Genomic DNA, 12258 nt, shown 5'->3' with positions numbered 1-12258 from the left:
TAGTCTCAGATATTTTTGGTAAAGGGGAAAAATGTGAAGTAGCTTTATGCTGAAGTCCTTGTCATTCAATGTCTTTAGCATTCTATATTAAGAGATTTTAAAAATGACTTCATGTTTTCCCTATTATAAAAAATGTTAGATTTAACTCTTTTGGGCCCATGGACAGTCTGGAAATGTGTATTAATTTAATTGCATATTCTTCTCTCATGTTAACTAGCAATAAATACCCCCAACAGAACAGAAATGCAGCTGTATATAGTCACATTGGTTTCTGTTCTTTTATTAACTGAAAATGTTTATTTTAAAAATAAGTCTTATAAGTATTTACAACGTAATTTTACTTACTTGCTACTCTATTTCTACAAAAAAAAAAATTCACTGGTAGGCAGGTGCCAAAACCATGGCTAAACCAATTTTCAGTATGATTAATTCTATTAGGAGACTTGCTAAAACATATCTGAAAGTTTTAATTTTAAATTCTTAAACAAAAGTTGATAAAAATTTGCTTGACTAACCACATCAATTAGTATTCATGAAATCGTTACTCTGACCACACATGCAAAAGATTTGTAAGAGTGGCCTTGTGCTTTTCCCGGTTACATTTTCTTTCCAATGTACTATATATATGTATTTTTACATATCCAAATACACATTGGATCCAATGTAGTATATTTTAATGTAAATGGGTAGTTAGGATAAATTCACTTTGGCCCTTTGCTATGGAGACTAATTTACATGTCCTTGGATGATACAAAGGAGAAAATGTGCTTTTGGGGGATAGATAGACCTGGGTTCAAATTCTGATCTCAGTACTTACAAACTACGTGAGGTTCAACCTCATTTTCCTTATTTATAAAATGAGCTAGTAACAGCTAAATGACAGTGGTTGTGAAAATTAAATCAGATAAACAAAGTTCCCAGCACAGTTCCTCCCACAGAATAGCCTTTACAATCACATTAGTTTCTTTCTCTTTTTTCCCAGATTCCATTCGAAGAAGCTTAATATTCAAAATGTGCATCTAGCTTGAATTTTAAAACTTGGACTTCTGTGTTGTTTCTCAGAAGATTAAAATAATTTCCTCATACAACGAAAAGCCATCATGTCTGTTTGTGTGGCAATTTTTATACCTGGAATACTCTGTAGCATCTTTAGTCCCAAAACTAAGGAAAATGGAGACTGGTCAGAAAAATGGAGGAAGGCACTCCAGAATCTTAAAAGTAAAAAAAAAAAAAAAAAAAAAGGGAGTCCTTTTTTTCCCCCAAAACTTTTCTTTCCTTTGCTCTCAAGACTTTTTTCTAACTTTCTGTGTAAAGGACAAAATTTACTCAAATCAATGAGAAAACTGAATGCAGGCAGAGTTCTTTATAAAGAAGGAACCTCAGGAACCCACTGTTCTCTCCTATTTTTTATATTTTAAAACAGTATAAGGTGCAAAATAGTTTTAATTTTCATACTTACTATAAACCCATATTAATACCTTACAACATGATACAGAATATAGCTACACAAAAATTACATAGAATACAAAACATTAACCCCTTCTCTTTTTAAGCAGTAGGAAAAACTGCATTAACATTTTTGGCTCTTCTTTTCTACACCTATATGCCCAAGTCTGTTACATATCCAACAATAAAATACTGGCCATACAATTTTAGGTAATAAAATACAAAAAAGTTCTTAGGTCTTTTCCTAGAGTTTGTTCAGTTTTATTAAAAGATCTGAAATACCCTTAAATATATGCAATCAACTCGAAAACTAAAAAAAAAAAAAAAAAAAAAAACTGGAAAAAAGGGAAAGAAAGCTCTCTGTTTAAGAGCAGGACCACTTAGGGTTTGTCACTCTCGCATAAAACCTGAAATGGGATGTTAAAGATGAATCAATGTGAACTTATTATTAGCATTTCAAAATATTATTTTGTTCTATCATTTTAAAATAAATCTATAAAATGAGATTAAATAGTTTAACCTGTTCACAACAAGAAGTATATTAAACTTCTATAACTTAAGTGAAGACATATATTTCACTTAAGAGTCTAGCAATGTTAATGAAAGTGCTAGTTTTTACTTTAAGACATTGACAAGCAGACATTTCCCAATATACACTAAAATAATACATTTATATAATCTTGAAACAATGTAATTACATACTACGATTTTCTTATTGAAGAAAACTGAAGTCATCACAAAATAATAATGTTGCCAATGATTTCTAATAACTACTAGAGAATAATTTTAAAAACTAGAGGTGGGTAAAAATAAAATACATACAAGTCTAGGGTCTTATGATTTGGAGGACTAAGCCAACATATCATCTCTTTATTTATATATTTTTCCAGAACATAAAAGTCACCTTTGACCTATATTAGGCACAGACTATCAATTTTTCCAGGCTCTCTACCATACCAGCTATGCCATCTACCATAAGCCTGGAAATACCACTATCAAAGCTCCCCCCACCCCCTACCCCCCTCCCAATGTAGAACAAAGAGAAATGTAATACAGTAACCTGTGCTTTCCAAAGAATAAAATCTAAACTCACTTTGAGTTACTCTGGTTCAGGGTCCTACGTAATTAATTTTACTGAACTTATACACGTGCACACACACACACACACCCCCCCCACACACATACCCACATACCATCTTCAGACTGTTTGACTTAAAATCAGACACAAAAGAAAATTATTTTCACATTTGAAAGACAGCTGGCAAGAAAATTATATAGAGATTAAATAATTTCACTCATCTGTCTAAATCTACTTCTTACATTATCCAAAGCTCTGCTTATATGGGCAGCTTGAACATACACTTTTTAATGAGTTTAAAGATATTTTGACTTGCTTATCATCTTTTTTGAAAGCTTACCCAAAAGTTCACAACCAAACACTGGCCCAGTCCAAAGAGCCCTTACTAAAGCAATCAGTGAATGAAAAAGTGCTTTTATTAGTTCTTAGTACCCTAGTTCTAGCCACAGGCTACTTTAAAACATTTCCAAGTGATAAAAAGGGAAGAGACAACCATATCTAATTTTAAGCCTCTTTTAGTAAAATGTAATTGAATATTCTCTATTACTTAAAACATTAACATTAAAAATGCTCCCCCCCTCCCTTCACTAAGCCCATATACGCATTTTTTCATAAGACACCTGAGGGTAAAATTATTTTTGAAAGATTTAGAAAGAAAACACTGAGTTTCTGACATAAACCAACACTGTTATTCATTAGTGTACCTTTTAATAATATTTATCAAGTATCTTACAAAGATAGCTCCTATTGAAACTTTCTGAGTTTACTCTTTTTTTTAGAATATATAAAATCCTCTGGCTTATAGATTTTTTTGTAGAAACACAGTAAATTATTAACATTAGGTAATTAATTTAAAGAATAGAACTCTTGTTTAGCAAAACAAAAAAGTATTATTTTAAAACACCTAGTCATGTGCTTGCTATAAATCAACCAGAAGTATAGTGCATTCTTTGGAAAATGTATAAATGCATTCTTTTAAAAAATAGTGATTTATTTCATGAATCCACACAAGGTCAAAATTCTAGTTTGATTGGAAACAGATGGCATCCCAGAAAAGCCAGGCTCTGGACCTGAAACTCTAAACAGGAAATACGGCCCTTACTAGCTGACTGCTTCCCTAATCATTACCAGAGCTTCATACTTGTTATTTTTATGAATATCCTAGATGACTTTCATCTTTTCCTTCCATCTACAAAGCATCAAATAATTCTCAACACATATGTGTGTATATACATATTTTATGTAAGGATTTGTTTACAATATACAAAAACATAAAAACAAATGTACTTTCAAGCTCATTGCTAGTAAAGATATCAGGCTAATAACAACTCAGAAACTCAAGTTTATTTTCTATACTATCTTAAAAATAAAACGAAAGCCAACAACTATTGAGTAGCTATGTAGCAGACAGGACTTTACTGACACTACTTCTAAAGAAATCTACAATCTAGGCTGGGCGCGGTAGCTCACGTCTGTAATTCCAGCACTTTGGGAGGCCAAGGCGGGTGGATCACCTGAGGTCAGGAGTTCGAGATCAGCCTGGCCAACATGATAAAACCGCGTCTCTACTAAAAATACAAAAATTAGCTGGGCATGGTGGCGGGTGCCTGTAATCCCAGCTACTCAGGAGGCTGAGGTGGGAGAATCACTTGAATCCGGGAGGCGAAGGTTGCAGTGAGCCGAGATCATGCCACTGCACTCCATCCTGGGTGACAGGGCAAGACTCCGTCTCCCACAAAAAAAAAAAAAAAAAAAAAAAAAGAAAGAAATCTACGATCCAATATATTGCATAAAAGGATAAAACAAAACCTCACAGATTTTAGTAAAAAGCGATTAATGTATACTGCTTTCCTTTAAACAAGTGACTTAGAAGCTACACGAACAAAGAAAAAGGCTTACCGTTTTCCCATTGTAGTAATACATCAAAGAATTGCTGCCCATTCCAGGGACAGGATAAGCACAATACATGTTGATTTTGAAAATGTTACTATTTGTAGCTAATGCACACAGCTTCTCTCCAAGACATATATCCACACAGGCAAAGGGAGTAAGTCTTCAGTACTATGCATTCACACATGGATCTACTCAAAAGGAACTTATGCAAAATAGGACTGAACCAACTCACAGAGCACAGAGGGAGGGTTTATGCTGTAAGTAACCTCTTTCAATTTCCATCAAGTCCTTGCATTGGTGGAGGATACCAATAAGACAAAATTTGAGGTATTAAAAAAATGCAAGTCACTTGTAAGTGCTAAATAAATAAATATGTCCTGAATAAAAATAACCCAAGAAATTATTAGATTTGTCTCATATATACATATATACACACACAAAAGGAAGGCATACTGACAGATTTTCTGCTAATCTGTTTTTAGTTTTAATTAAATTAGAGCACTTGTGGCAGAGAAACCTAGATTGCTACACCTCCAGCGTTACCATCTGGCATGGTCTACAGTTGCTTCAACTTTGATAAACACATGATCAAATAATCAGGAATTGGAAACTCTGAATCATGTGTAACAAGAAGGATCTAGACAGTTAAATCTTGTATAAAATCACTTCCTGGAGAAAGCAGACCATCATGTAAATACCTCTTAACTAGCTAGAACAAACCATACTTTAAGCTACAAAAATTATGTTGAGGAAAATTGAAAGGAACACATTTTATTAAAAAGCTTAGTCCAAAAATCAGATAGATTATCTTGAAAATAAATTACCTGTTTTTAAAATGGAAACATTTCATAATACAGATTTTTCAGTTATAAAGCTCCTTGAATTCTTCATACACAACACCAATTAAAAGTTTATAATGTCCTGCAATACGACTGTTCTTAAAAAAAATTCACACATCTTTCATATAAAGTATGAGAGAATAAACTAAACAGTTTCCTATAAGTCTTTCCTCTAAGTTTATTATTGTTCTTAATACTTTGTATATTCATATTTTTATGCTAATGCTCATATTTCTCAGAAAGGAAAAATAAGAAGTGTGGGAATGAATGTCTTACAGACATTTCTAACTCATACTTTGAAGTCAAAAGGTTTTAAAAGTTGTCTACAAAAACGTGTCTCTCACACAGACATGTTTTGCTGTTTAAATGTTTTCCAATCAATCGTTTGCTGTAATTACAACCTGGAAAAACAGAATAGCAACTTTCCCTTTTTGTGTCATTTCCCTTCATCAAAACTTCTTTGTACTATCCTTCTCTCTGTGCCTTGCAGGTTCTAACGGGATTGTATTAATCAGAGGAGAGCTCACAAGCTGCAAAAGGGGGCACATCACTTTTTTTAAAGGTACCTTTCATGAAGCAGAAATCCTCTATGAAATATTCTAGGAATATACTATAAGGGACCCCCTATCCCCCCAACCTCATTTTTATTAACATATTGATCAAATTATAGTAACAAAACTAAATCAGACAATAAGGGCAACTAACTTCACAATGTTTTAAAAGCTGATAGTATTGGAACAACAATAAAACCTCCCCACACTCTCCAGATATAGAAAAGGCTAAGCAGCAGCTGCAAAAGAACATCGCTGTACAGCAGACTATTAAAATGCCAGTCTGCGGAGTGGTTTGTAACTTCCTCCCTCCTGAGAGACCACAAAGACCCATTTCAATCCTTGGAGAACTGTGGAAAAAGCTTTGATTTACAATTAACAATAGCATGCCTTAAAACCATTCAAGTAAATTTTAGTCTTCCATACACAGTCTTTCTCTACTGACAGATCGGCTACTCTCAAAACAAAAAAAAAAAAGGAAAATCAAACAAAATCAAATCAAAAATTTTTTTCTATTAATTATTAAAAATAACACTTACTTTTCAATAGAAGTTGAGGAGGAATAGGGAGAAGAGGGGAGCCACAAAGCACTGACAATACTTCAACATTTTTATAGTCATCGCTTCAATCTGAGAAAACTTTTTTATATTGGTTAAAAAACATCCACCTATGACAGTTAAGCCCATTTCTCTGATGCCGGGCAGAAAACAGAGAGGGTACTTACTATGTTGTTTGATAAAACAAACATCATAATGTAAACCCAACTAAGCAACCTTGGTTATTAAAGCACAATGAAAATTTTAATATTTTAACACCAGTTCTTTATTTTAGAGGCAATTATATGATAATCTGAAGAGAATAAACATACATTCAGATAAAAAAGAAATTCATTGTAAAAGCCAAATAGTATAATCAAACTTCTTTAATGGAAAAAAAGTTACTTTTGCACAAACCTAATCAGTTTATTAAACACCTAGGAAAGATTTAGTGTTAAACATGAAACCTGAATGTGAAACATAATTTCTAAAGACAGTTGAGTAACTAACTAAAAGCTTTTGCTTCTACTTTTCATTATTCTCCTAAAAAACATAAATATAAAACTCATACATGTGTAGGTAAGACCTCCCCTGCCAATACAAACCATAGTAACTTGGTATACACTACTGCCTAAATTGAGCATAGATATAAACACTCACAAAAAAAACAACAAAACTCTATGCCTGTATCTATAATTATATGATATTAAAATCTCATTCTTCAAAAACAGTAAATCAACAAAACTGGTAGTAATCTACATAAAATGCCCCTATATTCTACTAGTATGCTATGGAAAAGTCTTTTAAGTTTGTCACTCCAAAACAGCATTTTTCTTGAAGTCTGCTTTACCCCCCAAAAAACTAAAACTGTTTGATGTAGATGGTCATTGCTTGATTGCCATTATAAATTATCTTGCACAATAAAATCTTTTTTTCTCTGCTCCCAACTTTTTAAAAATTAATTTAATCTATGCAACAGCTGTAGCACAATTTCTTGTCCTAAGGAGAATCATATTACAGGAAAAAAATGCATATAGATGGATCAAGTGCTGCTTTAGTAAATGCAGTTGTTTAATCTTTGTTTTTTTTTTGTTTTTTTTTTTAAAGGAACATGTCAAGGGTTAATCCTGTGACTCAGTCTGACAAAACGAGTCAGCTGGAGACAGGGCCAATTTTTAAACTTGATTTCAGACAGGCTGCCTGCACAGGAGCTCTGAATTGTCATGCACTTTTTATCCAGAATTGTTTCCACCCACAACTCTACATAATCACTTATGTGTTACTCTAAGGTTATGTGATCTGACTCAATAGTCATATCACCTAGTTCAACAATATAAAAAAATCACCAAGTTTTACAGCAAGATAGGAATCATTGTACACACTAGCAAAATAATTAATGAAAATGCCAGAGGACCCTGAAAAAATACATAACTTGGAGCCATACACCTTTTATTAGCAAACTGATGATTCCTGGTTTAAAGATTATTGCATTTCACCAATTTTCAAATATGCCTTTTCCTCCCAAATGTTATCAGGATGTTATGTTTGCTGCTATTCCGATAGTCATTAAGCACAGACCTAAACTAGGCAAGAAAAAGCCATAATGTGCTTTGCCTAAACAAGTTACTTCTTTACTGACGATATAGGAAAAGACGTTTTCAAAAAGTCTACCAAGTAAGAGCTCTCTGGAAACTTCAGTTTAAACTCCAGGTTTCCAGGCAAAATTCCCCTCTTCCATCTTACTCTTCTGTTGATTGGGAAACAGATCTTCCTTGGAGAGCTATATAAAATTTCTTAGAGTTATCCACGCAGTATTTTTATCTACTTTATTAGCTCATTTTTATCCTGATATTTGGATCACTATAACAGTTATAGCTATTTTTAAATGATCCATAAGCAAGAATGTTTCTAAAGGTAACATAAAATTCTAAATAGTTTTTGAAAGAAAATTTTTAATTGAAGTGAATTATGTATATTGAATTAGTTAACATAGGCCAGTTAGTGGTTAATCTTACTGTATATTCTTCTAAAACAAACATGCAACATTCCACTGTCCCAAAAGCCAGAAGATCTGGCTGGAAAAGTAAACCTAAAACCCACTCATAATATTCCTCATGAAAAGTTTCAACATTATTTCTAAGTGAATCAAATCTTGGAAAACAGACTTTCAGAGTAATAAATGAAGCCAAACTTAAAAGCTGACACATGAATAACTCCACGAATGAACTCTATATTTTCCTAAAGGATGAACTCAGTAAATAATAAATTATTGGCTGCAAGGGAGGTAGGCGTGAGGATAGATTTAAGAGGATAGTGAGAGAATCTGTAAGTGAACAAATTCAAAGCAAAAGAACCTTCCCCAATGCCTCTTCTTCCTCATCTACCTTGTAAAGAGATGACATGTGAGTGAATGCTGTCTCTCACATGTGCAGTATTTTAGTTAGCCTTGCTAATCAAGTCAGACATCAAAATTCCAGGTTTTATATCTGAACATTATATTGCAGACTTCTCTGGTAGTATATGCTACTTTGTAAATATGTTCAGAAAGTTGTTCTTCTGGTTTTTCTAATACCCTTACATTTTAGAAAATTTTACTTCTGCAAGAAAGAAATAAAAAATATAAAACTCCAGTGAAATAATGCATCATTTTCAAACCAATCCACTAGCATTCAATGCATATTATTTCAAGTTAATAGTGTTATTGATCTAAAATCAATAGTGCATCTTTTAATTCAACGATCACTCCCATCTTGCTGGTACCCAGTCTATCAGTAAAAAGGCTTCTAATTACTATCTTTCCACGGTATGAAAATCTTAAAAATCAAAGACTTGATTTTTGTGATCTTTACTCAAGTGGCGCTCCATGAAAAAAACTGTTCCAATTAAGCCTCAATTGTGATTACCAAAATCTTAACCAAACCAATAACTAGTGGATATTAAAGATTAGTCTGAGTACTGGTAAATAATTTATTTGGATATCAACACATACAAATACACATTTCTCAACACAGTGTAAAGACACATGCTAAAATTCATAAAATAGCATCTGTCTCAGATACAGGATATCAGATGTCATACTGTTTCTTTACAAATATCTCAAGTCTAAATTGAGTTTCAGAAATGCTTAATGATTAACAAAATAGAAAACACCTACCTATATAGCCAATGGAAACAATCACCTCTGTAAACTGCATTTTTAAGGCAAAAGAACAATTAATTTACTTTTGACAACCATATGACTATAATGAGGACATGTAAAAACAGCCATACCTCCTGGAGAAGAAAGCAAATAAATCTCTTTCTGAGGTGAATAAATTGTATCCCTCCGACATCAACATGAACAGAACTGACAGATCATACAAAGCTTCTAAAAGGCAATCATTAGATAACCCTTCAAATGAGACAGAACTATATAATTACTGAGAATATGTAAAATCTGAAGCAAATTGCATGTTTCTTTTGATCACAAACTCACAATGACAAAGCAGTTTTCTTTGAAAAATTAAAGAGGGGGGGTTCCCCCGCCCCTGCATCTCTTGGCTGTCCCTTTCTTTCCCCTTTCCTTCCCTACGTGAATTGCAGTTTGTCACTTCTGATTTACCACTTGAAGTAACACGGTAAGAGAATCATTAACTATGTTGCAACTTGATAATTTTCCTGCAGATGGCTCTATAATCAAAGGACTGCCTAATGGTGTGTGTATGCACACATTAAAAAAAACGTTAAGGATGACCCCCAGGTTTTTAAATTCCTTAAGAAACCAGCACTTCTGAAGAGCTTTTAAGATTGACACAAGGCTTTGCGCTATTGACTCGTTAGGCAATCTAACAAAACAAAACTGCAGGCAAACAAAGCTATCATTTAAAATCATTTGTAAAGCTAAATAATTTTTGTAAACATGATGTCTTGGGTCAAATTAGCTGTCTCTTAAAGAAAGTGCCACCCGTTTTTTTGTTTCTTCTTTTGGCCTGCGAGATTTTTTTTTCTTCTGAACTGGAAGACGTCAGATCCTTTCAATTTATGAGAAATGGAACAGCATGATATTCTATTTTAAATTAATTTTTTAAAAGACCAGAAGTAACATCTGCATCTTAGCCCAGAACCATTTCAAGAATCTGCAATCCAAAGTTGTAAGTAACGTATACATTAAGTTATTTTTTGGTCCCCAATCTATATTTTTGTTTCAGTAAAAATTCTTGCTAGTGGTAGTAATTTTTTAATACTTCTTACCTCTAAATAAATATTGAGTCTACCAAATCATCCCTGCCTCACATTTGTGATAATAAAGTAAAAAAGCAAAGCTAACTTTTGCTATATTCACTGGAAGAAATCATACAGATCTTGAATTTATGAAAAGACGTAACTTTTAAGAATGGTTTCTTATTACTAAATTCTGGTGACCATTCTCAACAAAAGCCAAAAAATACTTCACTTTGAAAACACATCTAAGAAGAGTGACATCAACAGGGAAAAAGATGGGAAATGGTGTCAGTCATACATTTTCAACAAAGAACAATGCAAAACAAGAAGTGTTTGACCAGTATTTGGTTATGCTTCACTATTCCTAACAATGACAAGTGTCCCTAAACAGACACTGGGAAACAGATACAAAACTCGGAAGAAATTTGTTAAGCTACTTGTTCTATGTAGCTGTAGCACACGTGTATGCAGTAGGGCAGAAGTATTCTCCCTATCATTCATTAGTATTCTATGTAATATAAGATGGGCTACTCAGGTTCCAGAAAACTGTGGAGTTATATCATGTAACGCGAAAGAGCACTAAACTGGGAGTCAGGAGACAGGGATCCAGGTTTCAGCTCTGCCTCTCAGGAGGCAAGAGGGCTTAGGGTAGGTAGTTGACTCTCCCTGAGCCTAATTTTCCATTTCTATAAAATGCAGGAATTAAACTAGGCCAAAGACTTCCTAGCCATTTCACCACTAATAAAACATTTTATTATGTACTCCACCCCAAAACTCTGAATTCCTATTTTGAAAGATTTTTGTCTCTCAGACTCTTTTTTTTAAATTCCATTAGGATAAATATTTTTCTCTCTTAAAAAGAAAAATCAAGGCAGGGTATGGTAGCTCATGCCTGTAATCCTACCACTTTGGGACGCCAAGGTGGGAAGATCCCTTGAGCCCAGGAGTTTGAGACCAGCCTGGGCAACATGGCAAGACCCTGTCTCTACAAGAAGTTAAAAAATTCACTGGGTGGTGTGCACCAGTAATCCCAGCTACCTAGGAGACTGAGGTGGGAGGATCACTTCAGCCCAGGAGTTCATGCCTGCAGTGAGCTATGATTGTGCCACTGTACTCTAGCGAGGGTGACAGAGACCGTCTCTAGAAAAACAACAACAACAACAAATGAACCAAAGCAAAAAAGAAAACTCAAAGCCATGTAACTGCAGTTCAGAACTTCAGATTAAAAGGTAAATGAAGCATTGCCATACTGAGTTGAAATAATTCCAGTGAAAGAAACCTGATGTTTAGTTACCATTTTATTTTGGTAAACTATAGAATCCACAGAATTTGTTAGTTTTTTTCTGATGTATTTTGAATCTTGTTGTATTCAAGATTCAAGATTCAAGCTGTGACCCACTGGCATAGATGATACCAGGTGTCCACACCAATCTTAAATTGTGTGTGTGTGCGTGTGTGAGTGTGTGTGTGTGTGTGTGTGTCTCAAAGTCCTGCTTTGTTGCCCAGGCTGGAGTGCACTGGTGCAATCTTGGCTCACTGCAACCTCCACCCCTTGGGATCAAGCCATTCTCATGCCTAAGCCTCCAGAGTAGCTGGGATTACAGGTGTGTACTACCACATCCTGCTAAGTTTTGTATTTTTAGTAGAGACAGGGTTTCGCCATGTTGGCCAGGCTGGTCTTGAACTCCTGGCCTCAAGCGATCTGCCAGCCTCGG

General features: G+C 34.0%; 1 protein-coding gene across 16 annotated transcripts in view; it reads right to left on the bottom strand.

Moving 5' to 3' along the window:
* The window catches only part of TCF12 (transcription factor 12), a 374537-nt gene that overhangs the window by 64424 nt on the left and 297855 nt on the right, over nucleotides 1-12258 (bottom strand). The window contains exon 1 of one of the 16 annotated variants that reach the window (XM_024232309.3): nucleotides 4424-4881. The exons of 12 other annotated variants lie outside the window; for them this stretch is intronic. In XM_024232309.3, coding sequence (XP_024088077.1) covers nucleotides 4424-4492 — 69 coding nt within the window. In that variant the 5' untranslated portion in view covers nucleotides 4493-4881. Of the gene's footprint in view, nucleotides 1-4423; nucleotides 4882-12258 lie in introns of those variants that run through there. 3 more of the 16 variants (XM_024232311.3, XM_054531558.2, XM_054531555.2) reach the window with 3 other exon arrangements.

Source organism: Pongo abelii, chromosome 16 (assembly GCF_028885655.2).
Source record: "Pongo abelii isolate AG06213 chromosome 16, NHGRI_mPonAbe1-v2.0_pri, whole genome shotgun sequence".
NCBI lineage: Eukaryota > Metazoa > Chordata > Mammalia > Primates > Hominidae > Pongo > Pongo abelii.
Note: the sequence above shows the minus strand (reverse complement) of the source record. Positions and strands in the feature narration are given on the sequence as shown.